Source organism: Gekko japonicus, unplaced genomic scaffold (genome assembly GCF_001447785.1).
Source record: "Gekko japonicus isolate JY-2015 unplaced genomic scaffold, Gekko_japonicus_V1.1 scaffold1400, whole genome shotgun sequence".
Lineage (NCBI taxonomy): Eukaryota > Metazoa > Chordata > Lepidosauria > Squamata > Gekkonidae > Gekko > Gekko japonicus.
The window spans coordinates 248,381-263,849 of NW_015166462.1; the positions used below are offsets into that span (position 1 = coordinate 248,381).

General features: G+C 48.3%; 1 protein-coding gene and 1 non-coding gene across 2 annotated transcripts in view; one reads left to right on the forward strand and one right to left on the reverse strand.

Annotated features, from left to right (window-relative positions):
- The window catches only part of LOC107111148 (myosin-10-like), a 69,355-nt gene that overhangs the window by 47,734 nt on the left and 6,152 nt on the right, over positions 1-15,469 (reverse strand). Inside the window, 3 exon segments of the mRNA XM_015412073.1 lie at positions 2,667-2,694; positions 3,023-3,179; positions 8,740-9,098. Of these exon segments, the coding sequence (XP_015267559.1) occupies positions 2,667-2,694; positions 3,023-3,179; positions 8,740-9,096 (542 nt within the window). The 5' untranslated portion in view covers positions 9,097-9,098.
- TRNAA-AGC lies at positions 4,133-4,204 on the forward strand. The gene has a single exon. It is a non-coding gene; the product is annotated as a tRNA-Ala (tRNA).

Sequence of the window (15,469 nt, forward strand, 5' to 3'; positions counted from 1 at the left end):
AAAAGGGCTACAGACTTACTTTTTAAAAATGAAAGCTGAAAATGAATGCATTGTTGCAATAGACTGTTATAATGCTATATAAATGTCGCCTACCAATTTTTTTCTAAAGCTAGAACAAAAGTTCTCCAGTGAGGGGGCATCTGTCTGTTTCCGGGGTTGACACTAGGCAGATGGAACTGATACGGGCAGGTCCCGCAGATATGAGCATCTTCCCATCCACACACCCATTCAAAGACACTTTTACCACAATCCCTCTGATAAGACTGTACCCAATCAGGTAGCCAAATGGGGGAGAAACACAGAAGCGGGATGACTAGAGGATGATGTCATATGGATGCAGCATATGGAACATGAGTGCTGTAAACACTCTCAAACAGGATGGTTATCCTATTAAAGAAATCTGTCAATTAGTTTTAGCCAATTACCAATTCTGCATAGATCTTCTGATGGGGGGAAACAGCTGAAGGCGGGGAGACAGCATGGTTTGGTTTTATAAGTGGGTGCATGCACCTGTGTTCAAGCTAATCACAGAAGAGGCAGGGGTCCTTTCCTGCCGGAGCGCACAGGAGCGGAGCTCCGGCAGTAAAGAGCCCAGGGGGCGGGCACATGCAACAAGCCCCACCCCCTGCTCCCAGCAGCCCTGGGCCATGAGGAGCAAGAAGCAGCCAGGTAAGTTGCAGTGGGTGTTGCCTTCTGACACACTTCCGGTGATGTCAGGGGGTGTGGCATATGCAAATAAGTTCTCCTAATGAGTTATGCTAATGAGCTCCTGCACCTTTTTTTCTACGAAATGACCCCTGAGAAGAGGTATTCCCTCTTACACATGGGAGGGAATGCCTCTTCTGAGATGGCGTACCTGCATTAAAAATAATTACATTTTCAATTCCATTGCCCAATTAATAAAATCAACATTACTCAGTTATCAGTCTTATTTCCCTCTTACTTGAGGAGACTCATGCCGCGATTTCAGGCCCAGCTGGGCATTCTGCCAGTTCTACCAGTAACAAACTCAACAAGGAAACCCAGTAAAGGGCCATATGCAATCAAAATATACTGTGTAAGGCCGATAAATAATTACTTTTTGAAATTTTATGTACTTTTGGTGTATTTCTGTGTTAATTTAAATGCAATTAAAGTCAAATTAATTATACAAAATATTCACAAATGTTACAAACCAGTCATGAAAACTCCAAGTACAAAAAGCCAACAACAGTGAAAAACAATTTCAAACACCATGTGGAAAGAATATCACTTCATAAAGGTAAAGGTAAAGGTTCCCTTGCTCGAAAGCCGGTCGAATCCGACTCTAGGGTTGCGGTGCTCATCTCCGTTTCAAAGCCGAAGAGCCAGCACATGGTTATATTCATAACAGCCACAGTATCCTAGGTAGACTTCTCGTTTCAGTTCTTCCTCAGAGAAGGAGCCAAACTCTACAGTCTACCACCAAACGCTACTGTCCCGGGTGAGTTTGAAGTGGTTTGGCTCCTCACAGGGGTCATTTTGTAGAAAAAGAGGTGCAGGAGCTTATTAGCATCACTCATTAGCATACCTTATTTGCATATGCCACACCCCCTGACATCACCGGAAGTGTGTCAGAAGGCAACACCCACCACTTAGGCTCCACTGGACTCTTTTGGATTCCTAGCTATTGGGAGGGGGGGCGTGCAGATCTGTCCTGGCAGAGGAGGGAGAGCTTGTACCTGAATAAACCTTGGCCTTAAAGGTGCTACTGGACTGTTTTGGACCGGGGGGGGGGCTCTGCAACTTACCTGGCTGCTTCTTGCTCTGACTGAGGGCTGCTGGGAGCAGGGGGTGGAGCTTGTTGTATGTTCCCGCCCCCTGGCCTCTTTATTGCTGGAGCTCCGCTCCTGTGCGCTCCTGCAGGAAATGACCCCGGCTCCTCATCTGATTTAAGATTGGAACTATGTCTATTAATAGTTTTAGGCTCCTGATTCAAGCTTCTTGTGTCATCAGAAGACAGTGCCTTGCATGCAAGCCTTTAAAATTGCAGGATCTTGTATCTTATGCTAGCTGTAATGTTTATAGAAAATTATCCTTTTACTGTGGCTGTTATGAATATAACTATGAAGTGATGTTCTTTCCACATGGTGTTTGAAATTGCTTTTCACTGTTGCTGACTTTTTGTACTTTGAGATTTCATGACTGGTTTGTGAAACTAGTGAATATTCTGTATCATTAATTTGACTTTAAGTGCATTCAGATTAATACAGAAAAATAAAAAATATACAAAATACCAAAAAAAATTCAAAAGTGATTATTTATTGGCGTTACACAGTATATTTTGACTGTTTATATTTCTACCAGTAGGGCACAAGGAAATGTGTTTCCTCCCCATTGCAGTCGGGGAAGCCGGCACAGAATGAAACGTGATGTCAGGGTGAATGGTATTCCTAAGGGTAGTCTGGACAGCAGCTTCCCATGAAATGGTTCTTTTGGGGTCTATACCATGGGTAGATCATTAGAACAGGAGAGGTTCCCCCCAGTCTGTTGTAACACCTGAGCATGGCCTTAAATACCTTCATATTCTCAGTCTGTGCTTCTGGGACAAACGTCATACAAAAGCAGTGGTGTGGAATAATGAATGGCCCTTTGGCACTACAAGTACTGAAAGTCCCCTTCCCAAGTTTCAAATCACCCCAACTCACGTGCACAAGATGGACTGATCCTCTCGGTCTGTAGGGGATAAGAAAGAACATTCAGAGTCCATCTCTCTTACTAGAGACTCAAGATTGCTTGTCCTCCATTGGAGGGCACCAGAGATGCATATTCATTCATCTTCCCAAACTCAGTTTCCACCACGGCAGGAATTCAGAACCTCCATGACACATACCACACCAGGCAAGCACCCCACCCACCCCTTCCCGGGATACTTTTTCCCTCCCATCCTCCGATCCAGTTTGGGAGTAGGAAATATTCGAACTTTTGTCCCTACTGCAGCAAGCCACCCTGACATTCTTCCATCTCCCCCTCCATTCCGGCCGCTTCTTGCCCCAGTTCATACCTTGCAACATGCTTCGGTAGGCAGCCTCGGAGATGGCATATATGTGGGGGGGCATCTCGTGGCGCTTCTTACCCCGGTACATCTCCACAATCTGCTCTGTGTAAATGGGCAGATTCTTATAAGGGTTGATGACCACGCAGAAAAGCCCTGAATATGTCTGTGGCAGGAGAGGAAAGGAACAGGACATCTCAGGACAGGTAAGACTCGCCGTTTCCCCCAAACACACAGAGCAAGTTTAAAATGCAGCTTATACGACGGCCTGACTACACAGTGCATTTTCCCCAAGATACACCCCTGGTCTGAATCAACACATATGGTCTGGGAGTCCCGTGCTTCCCAGGCATGCATGACACTTGGGGAGGGGGCTTAGGCCGTCTCCCTGCACCGTTTTCCCAGTGTGAGATGGCTATTTTTTTGCCATCAAGTCACAGCTGACTTAGGGTGACCAAGTGGGGTTTTCAAGGCAAGAGACATCCATTGCCTGCCCCTGTCTCACAACCCTGGGCTTCCTTCGTGGTCCCCCATTCAAATTCTAACCAGGACTGACCCTGCTTGGCTTCTGAGATCTGACGAGATAGAGCTCGCCTGGGCTATTCAAGTCAGGGCAAAATGCCCTTGGTGGCTGCTATTTGCTCCACTGGAGAAACGTTAACATGTACTAATGCGCTACAGGGCAGTGTTCCCTCTAAGCTGAGTTAGTGTGAGCTAGCTCACAGTTTTTTTAGCCTCCGGCTCACACATTTCTGTCTTAGCTCGGGAAGGATGGCTCCAGAGCAAATTAATTTATGCAGTAGCCAAATCGCTCGCTCGCAACTTTAATGCCAGTAGCTCACAAAGTAGAATTTTTGCTCACATGACTCCACAGCTTAGAGGGAACATTGCTTTCCCCAATGGAGCCCAGAATGACTCCCTAAGGCCATTTCAGGTCAGGAAAATGGCACAAGGACAAGGAGATCTAAGCTTTCCTTCATGCTGCAGTCCTGGTCCAAACTGGCCCTACACATGCCTGGAAAGTACAGAAATGCAAAACTATGTCTGTTTACCCAATTAGGGGATGTACACAGGAAAAACATATCTCGTAGCTAGACTTCAAGTATTGTTGTTCTTGAGGGGGCCGTGGCTCAGTGGCAGAGCATCTGCTTAGCACGCAGAAGGTCCCAGGTTCAATCTCTGGCATCTCCAGTAAGGATTGTGTTACAGGTGATATGAAAGATCTCAGCCTGAGACCCTGGAGAGCCACCACCAGTTTGAGTAGACAGTACTGACACTGATGGACCAAGGGTCTAATTCAGTATAAGGAAGGGGTGAAGAAGAGTTAGACCTTAAGAACATAAGAACAGCCCTGCTGGATCAGACCAATAGTCCAACATCCTGTCTCACACAGTGGCCAGCCAGTTCCTCTGGATGGATTGGCCAGCAACAGGGCATAAAGGCCAAAGCCTTCCTCTGATGTTGCCTCCTGGCTCTGGGATTCAGAGGATTAGTGTCTCTGGATGTGGAGGTTCCCCTCAGTCACCAAGGCTAGTAGCCATTGATCGACTTACCCTCTACAAATATATCCAATCCCCTTTTAAAGCTGTTTATTCCTGTGGCCATCACAACATCCTCTGGCAGCAAATTGCACATTTTAATCACTCTCTGTGTAAAGTAGTATTTCCTTGTTTGATTATTTCAGCTTATTAATCAAGCATGTTTTAACTCAGGACAGGAATCACGGAACGTGGATGCTCTGTGCAGCACGTAGCCCTTGGTTTACATAAACAGTGGCAAACAGGAGAAAAGGGGGAGAGAAGAATGTATGTCTGAGGAGAACCCGGCATTCCAGTCAGGTATTTTCATCCCTGAAGTGAGGAGTCAAACGCATGCTGGACTGCGTCATAAAAGTCATAAAAACAAAATTGAAATTGAAGGCAAGGAAATGACATCCTTCTAGGATTTGATGCCCAAAGCGATCCTTTCATGTGGCTTCATGGCCAGCCTGGGAGCCCAGTGACGGTCTTTTTTAAAAACCCAATCAGCTGGCATGAGAAAGAAAAGGAGAGTGTGGCTCCTCTGTGAACAGAGGACCCTGGCAAACATTTGCTCTACACTTCCCGTGGCATTTAGCAACTTGCATTTGCCAGCCGGTTGCCAAATACAGCTTGAAATCTGGGTGCCAAGACCAAGCTGTTGCTATGACCAGTGGAGTGCGAACAGCTGAATTCAGAACATGGCAGAGTGACCACGTGACTGCCTCAGCACAGGCAGACGAAGCTGCCAGCCTGTACCGATGGGCCGAAAACCGTAGCTCCTCTGAGCTGAAACTCCTGAATCAGCCTTCCAAACAGGACGTGAAGCAATCGGTTAAAATTACAGGGAAGGAGATACAGGTGAAGCAGCAGGAAACACTCCCGAGCAGGTTCGACGCGGAGGATGTTGCTCAGGGAGCCGGGCCGTTCTCCTTCCATGTAGAATGTTTATTTTCTTCGATGTCTTAAGTATTTCCCCGTTCCTGGTACTTCACACACCCAACATACTCTGCCTCAGAGCAGGGGGACAATGTTTAGGTGCTCTGCTGCGGCAATTTCCACTTCTAAGATTCAGCGTGTTTGTGAACGTGCCCTCGGGAGAATTCATTTCACACCCCGTCGCCAGCTCCTGTACTAGCTAAACAGGTCTAGTCCGTTCCCCGCCCCGATACCCAGCTGCAGGGGTGGGGATCTGTGGGGGGGGGGGAAGGAGGGTGGCTGGGTGCGGGGCTGTCCACAAGTCAGCGATGACGTGCAGCTTAGAGAATGTCGCGGCACGGAGCCTCTCAGGGCAGCCTTTTGTGCCCGCTTGGGTGCCACGGAAACCAGAGCTAGACAATACCAGGAGAGAAGGGGAGGGACATACCTTCCCTTCTTCGCCACTCTATAATAATGTTAGGATTATTTATTTTTTTTGGGGGGGGGAGAAGGAAACTACCCTCACTTCTTGGCATCACCACACATACTTCACAAATCAGTAACAACAAAAAACCCAGCCTTGCATTCCCCACCGCTTGGCCAAGGCACCAACGCCCCTGTGACCGAACAGACTGGCACTTCAACATAATCAACACAAGGAGGAGAAACCGGCCGCATGGGTCTGGCCACCTGCAGCCATTCCCCGGTAGGGACGTGCTGGCTCAAATATGGCTCAGGAGTGGGACTGTGGATGAGTGGTAGAGCACCTGTTTGTGTGCGGAAGGGCCCCAGTTCAATCCCCGGCATCACCAGGTAAAAGGATCAAGAGACCCAGGAGAGCTTCTGCCACTTGAGGTAGACAAGACCGACCTCGACAGGTCGGTGAGCTGACCCTACATAAGGCAACTTCATGTGAGGAGCCTGGTGGCAACACAGCTAAGAAGCACACATGAAGCCGTCTTATACCGAATCATACCCTCGGTCCATCAAGGTCAGTATTGTCTACTCAGACTGGCAGCAGCTCTCCAGGGTCTCAGGCTGAGGTCTTTCACATCACCCACTGCCTGGTCCTTTTTAGCTGGAGATGCCGGGGACTGAACTTGGGGCCTTCTGTGTGCAGAGCAGAGGCTCTGCCTCTGAGCCACAGCCTCCTCCCGCCAGCAGTTGGTACTGGAGACATTCAGATTCCCTGGCAGAGGTCTGTTTATTGGATGCAAATACACAAATACAATACCTTTATTGGCATAAAATATCAAATAAACATGCAGCATAGAGCCTCAAGATACCTCATAAAAGAAATTTGCTACAGGTTCCAGGATTTCTATATTATGCGAAGACAATAAAGAACTAATTTTATGCTCATCGGATTGGCGCAAAAGGGAGTCCAACACAGGTTCAATATAAACAACACAAATGTCATAGTGGAATTTACAGTACAATAGCACATGTCCAATGGATTCAATTTCCCCCATCTCACAGGGGCACAATCTATCTTTATAGGGAATTTTCTTGAACCTTCCCGATAGAACAGCTGAGGGAAGGACGTCGAACCGCGCTAGCATGAAAGCCCTACGAAGATGGGGCTGAATCAGCCTTGCCAGGTATCCTGAGGAAATGTGGCTAAAAGAAAGTCCCATGTTTATTGGATGCGAGAATGGGGTACTTGGGAGCAGTGTTCCCTCTAAGCTGAGTTAGTGTGAGCTAACTCACAGTTTTTTAGCCTCTGGCTCACACGTTTTTGTCTTAGCTCAGGAAAGATGGCTCCAGAGCAAATGAATTTCTGCAGCAGCCAAATCACTCGCTCACAACTTTAATGCCAGTAGCTCACAAAGTAGAGTTTCTGCTCACAAGACTCCACGGCTTAGAGGGAGCATTGCTTGGGAGTCAGAACTCCTATGCTCTGTGGGAAAGAAATCTAGTGGGGTAGAGAAGCGGGTTGAGTAGGTCACAGCAATGGTGACACAATGTGGTGGGAGAGTAGCGGCTGGGTGCTGTAGCAAGAGAAGGAATACATATCCAAAATAGAGACTTCCCAGCAATGAATGTAAATAGCGAAAAAGCTGTAGAAAAAGAAGCTAAGCAAATGATACAAAGTTATTTGAGTGTAAAAGTATAATATACAAAGTGAGATACAAAACATACAAGCAATGACAACCCAATAATAAATGACGATAAACGAACATCCAGGGGGAATACAGTAAACTTCAAAAAGACTTTAAAATCGTTTTGTGATATACAGAATACTAATGTTTCTCTTGCTTGAAAGCCAGTCGAATCCGACTCTAGGGGGCAGTGCTCATCTCCGTTTCCAAGCCGAAGAGCCAGCGTTGTCCGAAGATGTTTCCGTGGTCATGTGACTGGCATGACTAAATGCCAAGGCGCACGGAACGCTGTTACCTTCCCACCAAAGTGGTACCTATTTATCTACTTGCAATTTCTTGCTTTCGAACTGCTAGGTTGGCAGGAGCTGGGACCAGAGACGGGAGCTCACTTCGTCACGTGGCACTCGGGTCTCGAACTGCCGAGCCACCAACCTTCCAGTCTGCAGTTCAGCATCTTAACCTCTGAGCCACTGTGGCCCTATACAGAATACTACAAATTCTTATTTTCAGGGGTCATTTCGTAGAAAAAGAGGTGCAGGAGCTAATTACTCATTAGCATAACTTATCTGCATATGCCACACCTCCTGACATCACCAGAAGCATGTCAGAAGGCAACACCCACTTCTCAGTCTCCACTGGACTGTTTTGGACTGCTAGCTATTGGGGGGTGGGGTGCAGATCTGTCCTGGCAGAGGAGGGAGAGCTTGTATCTGAATAAAACTTGGACTTAAATGTGCCATTGTTTTGGACCGGGGGGCGGGGGGGGGGCTCTGCAACTTACCTGGCTGCTTCTTGCTCTGACTGAGGGCTTCTGGGAGCAGGGGGTGGGGCTTGTTGCCTGTGCCCGCCCCCTGGGCGCTTTACTGCCGGAGCTCCGCTCCTGTGCGCTCCTGCAGGAAATGACCCCTGCTTATTTTCATGTAAATTTCTCTGAAGAAGAAAGGACTCGAAACAAAGCATACTCCTGGAATCTTCACTGATAATTGTCATTTATGATTGCATTGTCGGAGTTTGCATTTTTTGTTATCTCAATCTGTATATTATACTTTTACATTCAAATAACTTTGTATCATTTGCTTAGCAGCTTATTCTACAGTTTTTTCGCTATTTACGTACGCAGCAAGAGAAGGAGCAGCGGGGAGCCTGGACTCCTCCTGGGTCCCCCCCCGCCCCGGACAACCCAACTCACATAGATGAGGCCCGAGTAGTAGCGGTCCTTGAGGTTGTGCAGCACAGAGGCCTCGTTAAGGCAGGTCAGCTCCGCCATGTCTTCCACCTTGGTGAACTTGGGGGGGTTCATCTTCTGGATATCGTCCTTGGCGACCAGCACCTGACGCCCGTTCTCGGCAAGCTCCACCAGCATCTCGTCTTCCCGCTCCTCCCGTAGCCCGGCCGCCTCAAAGCCATGGCGCTCCGATGGGACCCACACCAGCCGCTTGGCCGTCCAATCTGCTTGGGACGCCGGGTTTCCCACCTGGTTCCGGTCCACAAACAGATATCTCTCGGCGCTGGCGTCACCCCGCGGTGCAGGGGCCCGGACAGCCATGGCTGGGATGGAAAAAAGAAATGATGAGCCAGGGCACATCTGGATAACAGGTCAGTCCTGACCCCCCCCCTCCAGAATATCCCAAATCCCAGGCCTGATATCTCTGTCCCACAACGCCACTGCACCCTTTGGATCTAACAAAGTGAGCTCTGATGCTCAACAGCTTATGCCCCCAAAATCCTGTTGGTCTCTAAGGTGCCGCCAGGCATGAACCGAGCTCTTCTACTGCAGATCAAGACGGCTACCCTCTGAAAGAACCTCCACTCCACCCTGTCCTTGGTACCTGTTTCTTGTCAGGTACCCCATCACCCTGTATGATTAGCAGATCACATGACATAACACAAAGCTGCCTTATACTGAATCAGACCCATGGTCCATCAAGGTCAGTATTGTCTACTCAGACTTGGCAGCGGCTCTTCAAAGTCTCAGGCTGGAGTTGGTCACATCACCTACTGCCTGGTCCTTTTTAACTGGAGATGCTGGGGACTGAACCTGGGACCTTCTGCGTGCCAAGCAGAGGCTCTTCCACTGAGCCACAGCCCCTCACAAGTCATATTCTCTACAGGTCCATCTGCTCTAGACATTTTCATTGCTCCCTACGCATTCTCCCTCTCTCTGCTCCCTTTTCTGGAATCAGGGATGTAACACATCTGGAAAATTTCAGGGCTGTGGGTATTTTCTTTCTCTGGAGGGAAAAATGCACATTTGGGGGAAGGGGGGGAGGGAAGAGAGAGCATGGAAATATTTATAGCAGTCATTTGATCCCCAAATACAGAACTCATCCAAATCCTTGGGACTCCAAGCGTCTAACACAAACATTACAATGCCAACAACAGAGAGAGTTGTGTTTACAGAGCAATTGCTGGGAAATAAAATCTGGATTTTTGGCAAGGTGGGGGTCTAACTGAGGAAAAGCCAACAGGGTGCCTGGAATCAAAGATTCTCAAGTTCCCAGCGAGAAGGCTGTGGTTCTGGTGGGTTAGGAGAGGAGATGGCAGCGGAGCTCAGGGAGGGGTTTGTGCCTGAAAACAGGAAAGAAGCTGGTGTTTCAGTGTTCTCGTATTCAGATGTACGTACGGAACAAATTCCTTTTTTAATCTCCCCCTTCCCTCCCTACAAAAAATCCAGTTTCCCCTGAAACTGTGAGGACAAAACAAACATTTCTCCCCAGCTCTTTCTCTTCTTCATCACTAGCCTTTAAACACAATGTTCCACCTCCTGGAACAGTCCATTGCTGCAAAGCCAATTCTGTGAAACATACAGTATTTAAGCTATGCAAAACCTCTAGCTGTAAAAAAGAAAAAGGGGGAAAAAAGTAGCTTCCATGTATTGCCAGATTTGCATTTCCTTTTTGTAGGATTTGGGCATGTTGGTGTGGACATGTGAGAGAGAGAGAGGGAGGAGGAGGTAGAAAAGGCAGGCAGCAGAGACCTGACACTGTCATTCCAACACATACAGAGAAACCGACCGTTTAAACCATCTCCCAGCTGAGCCTATTCATTGGGCATGCATTCCAGCAAATAAAGTTGGCGTGGGAGGTTGTAATGTATCCCTACGATTAGCCCATTCCTAATAACCGCAATTGAAGGCCAAAGAATCAACAGAGGCAAGGGAGAAAATTGGAACAAAAATATTTAGTCATTTTAAAACAGAGGGTGCCTTACAAAATCACCACAGTAGTTTGCAATACCCCTTGGTGCTTCCAACCCTACCCGGTACAAAACTATTGAAATGGAAAGAAATCGACATGCATGCACAGAACTTTGGACCAGTAAGTCTTTGGCTAGACTGAGGATCTACCTTTCATCACCAGCCAACAGCACGAGACCCATTTTTTTAAGCATCTCTCTCCCCTCCTTCTCCCCTCTCCTCCATCTCAGGCCATGTAGGCAACACGGGTATCATGCCAGTTTAATTCCAGCTCTGCAGGGACCCCTGCTAATTGCAGTTCGGGGGCAGAAAAGTGACAGAGATCTGCAACAGAATCGTTATCAACTATGCTGAACTCCAATTCCCAGGGCTTTTTTGTGGACGGTTAAATAAGTATAGTGTTGCTGTACCTCCACTTTATCGCTCCTCCTCCCTCCAGGCTTTCGATTCTGGGGGGAAAAAGCAACAATTGCTATGCGATCGGCATGATCTACCTGTGGTCAAGCTACAACCTATATGTGGCTCCCGACCCAAGTAACCATAGCAGATCTGTTCACAGGCAAGGAAGTTAGGAACAAATGCAGACAGGAAACACTAGAAAACCAGATGGGAAGAGACCCTAGGAATCCCACCTCCCACCCAAACCTCCACCCTCTTTCAAGCGCCTGCTGGGTTTCTCTCTCTTCCCATAAAACCCAAGCACCGAGACTCTCATTCCTGATCTCCAGCTCAGAGACCCCAGGAAGCATCTGGCTGATGAGCTAGATTTTCCAGCTCCCGCCACCACCGACCAGGCCCCTGCTGGGCTCGCTGGTGCAAGCAACAGCCTTCTTTGCTCGGGCCGCTGGAGCCAGACACTCGAGCCCTTGTTCCCGCCACTGGAGTTGGCCACGGGGACCTGCTCCGCTACGACATGGGGCCTTGCTAGTTCTCTGCACGAACAGGCCTGCAAAGAGTGCTCGTTGCTATTCTTTTGCATCATACATGTTAGACATAGCCTTTCTCTTGTTCTACTCAGTTGAGTAAAGCCTGGGGGGGGGGGGTTCCCCCGATTCCTGGCATGGACTCCAAGGCGGGAGGACCCTGGGCACGTGCGATGACCTAGGAGTTATACATTCCCAATCTGTGATCACGGTTATCAGGGGGAAGTACTCCATCTATGCGCAAAGGCACTTTGATCTCGACTGTATCAGAACTGCCTGTCTGCCAGGGACCAAAAACAGGATTGCCAACTCTGGCCTGGAGATTTGGGGACAGCGCCCGTGGAGGGGAGACTCTGGGGAAGTATTTCACCTAGAGGCGATGGTATACCATAGACTCTGCCCTCCAGAACTGCCATTTTCTCTGTGACAATTAATCTCTGTAGTCTGGAGGTCAGTTGTAATTCTGGGAGAACTGGCATCCATAACAAAAAGCCTTTTTTTGGGGGGGGAAGGCTGTGGATCAAGGCCCTTGGGGAGCCAGGATGGATTTTTGTGGTGGCTCAGAGGAGGAGGGGGGAAGAGAGGAGGAGGGGGGAAAGAAAGAATGTCCTCATCGTGCGACGGTGTGTGTTGTGGGGGGTGGGAGATGTGGCTCCATTCCTTCCCACAAAGAGCAAAGGGCGGCTGGTGACGCCCTTTGGCTGCCAACCAAGGCAGGTGCAACCCGCTGAGCGTACCTTTGCCAGGCAACCACCTGCTAGGGCTGCCACGCCCTGCCCAAGAACCCAGAAGCGGCTATCTCCTTCTCGGTTTTAATGCAGTGGGGCCAGCAACTAGAGAACCCATTTGTCCCACTTTGCCCTGCTGTGACCCACAGGGATCCCCTCCCTTCCTAGGGGACGCTGGAGCCCTGACACTGTAAAAACAACAACAAAACCCACCCACAAATATATTTCACTTCTCCGATACATTCACAAGCTCACTCCTATTTGCCGGGGATTAATACAGGACAAAAAAAATAAATACCTTCCTGTGGTGTCAAATTCACAAACACCAACACTGGTTTATCTTCAGATAGTATAACTCTTCCGCCTTCTACAAATATGGACACAGAGATTAGAACCCTCAACGCCGGTGATCTCTTCCAAATTCACTTTTACTTCTGACTGGGATAGAAGGACTCGGGGATTTCCATTCTGATTTGGATTTGCCAGTGGGAGTTTTGACTCTCCAAAGCTTCTACCTCAAAAATCGTGTTGGTCTCTGAGGAGCTACTGGACTTGAATCAAAGGCTTTGGTCACACACACTAAATAGTCCACTTTGAATGCACTTTCCAACTGGATTTTTACTGTGTGAACCGGCAAAATCCAATTCAAAAGTGCTTTGAAAGAGGACTAAAAGTCGGTTATTTAGTGTGTGTGACTGCAGCCTAGCTCTTCTACTGTTGACCAACATGGCTACCCCTCTGAAAAAAGAAATCTTTTACTTAAATACTCATAACACACTCTCTAGAGAAAACCAGGCATGCATGCTATACTGACCTTCTGCTCATATCCCCTATACCCTCCTTTGCCATTCATATATACCCCTTGTTCTCAAATATTACTGCCTGAGGTAACCACGGGTCTCACAGTTATAGATTCAATGTCTCCTCTTCTCCCCTTACTACAGTCAGAACTGGAACTTCGGAGTTATGACATGTTACCAAGAAGGCACACAAATTTGTCTGCACCCATACAGGAAGGAACCTACACACTAGTCACCTCCCCCCCCTCCAAACACACATTCCACAACTGCATAAAAACGTTAACTACAGCCCCACTGGATCAGACTAAGGGTTGATCTAGTCCAGTTGCGGGTTTCCTGCAGAGACCAGCAATGCCCCAGAACACCAACAAACAAGCAGGGCAGAGGAGGTCAAGATTTTCTACTGTCATTTCCTCTCCTCCCGCCCTGCCTCACCCAGCAATTGGCACTCAGAGGTACACTACCTCTGAGCATAGAGGTTTCATTTTGCTGCCATGGTTAATACCCACCAATGGGCCTATTCTCCACGAACTGGTCTGATTTCCTCTGGCGTCATGTCTAGTTCTTTGCGTCGAGACCCCATACGGGGTTGCCAGCTCCAGGTTGGAAAATTCCTGGAGATCTGGGGCTGGAGCCTGGGAACAGCAGGTCTTGAGGAGAGAGGGGGCCTCAGTGAGGCCTAATGCCATAGAATTCCACACACACACCTCAAAATTGCCATTTTCTCCAGAAGAACTGGTCTGTGTAGTCTGGAGATAAGTAACAATTCCGGGAGCTGTCCAGACCCCACTTTGAAGCTGGCAACCTTACCCATTAATTCCTGGTGCCCAGCTCTACCACTTTAAGCCACCAGGCCAAATTTTTGTCTGAAGAGGCCCAGTGTCTGGACTGCAGTGATTCTCCACCCCTGCCCTACTGGATTGATGGGCTAACTCTGTTTCACAAAAAAAAAAGATTGTATTTCCACACTTCCACACACAATGTACTTCCACAACATTCCACGCAGCCTCCCAAGTGGCCACGCTCCTGCCCCACTTGAGGGGACTGGCCAACATCCGACTGAAGAAGCCTGAAGCCGCCGTGAGGGAAGGGCCAAGCAACCCTGAGCCCTGCCAAGCAGTGCCCAGCCGAGTGGCACTAACAAGCCAGCTGTGCCCTTGTTAGCTAATTAATTTGCTGAGCAATCCCAGGGTGAGGCCATTAGGGTGGTAGTAAACAATTGCCTCTGGCCCCCGGGAGCCCTGACAAATCTAGGATTCCTAGTAGACGGTGTCCCTGGCCTGAGAATCACCACTGGGCTGCTCTAAATGCCCTGAAAAGGCAGATCAAGTGTGAAAACGGAAAGCTGAAGGACCTCACTGAGTCCCCGAACTTCTGAACGCACCCTGTAGCTGCCCCGCCCCACCCCCACAACAGAATTCTTGTGCCTTTAAGCACACCCACATACAGAAATTAAACGTTCGGCATTAAGATGCAGAACTAGGAAAGGCTTCACCTGCTGAATTTCTACCTGCTGCATAACTGTAAAAGGCATAGCTACCCTGCTAGAAAAAGAAGGTGGCAACCCAAAATTATGACCAAAACGAAGACAATTCGGGGAATTTAGGATTGCCAAATGACCAGAGGGGAAAAACAAACCCCAAACACTAGGCTGACCAGTTCCTAACAGGATATAGGTGAAAATTTTCCATGAAAGGATGCTAAAGATTAACATCTAATTGCTCAGTTCAAAGGGCTGTTAAAAAGGGGAGATACAGGGGCTCGTTCAAAAGTTAGCATCCCTGAGAACAGGACTCCTGAGGCACCCTGGGACGGCAGTGGGGCCTAGCGCCTTTGATACTGGGTTATCAGGAGGCAGGACCTAGCGAGGCTTGTCCCATGATTCACTGCAAATCTGAATTGTCGGTGCACCACATACCTATTTTACCCTGTACCTCATGACAGTGGCAAAACAAGGTATTTATCTATTTTATTGAAAACACGAATACCACACCTTTCCACCTAATCCAGGCCTCTGGCAGCTTTCAGCCAAAAACAATCATCTAGAACAGTCTACACAGGATAAACAAAAGCAACGAAAAAAAACTTATTGATGTCAGGAAGTATCCTAAAAATAGCAGCCAGATGTCTCCAGAGTGCTAGGTGAATAGTGATGTTAACTGGCACCTGGAAAAAGAGAACAAGGGAGGTGGCTTGATAAATGAGTAAGCCATTACAAAGTTTGGGCGCTGCTGCAGAAATGGCTCTGCTTTCCGCTGCCACCCAATTTCAC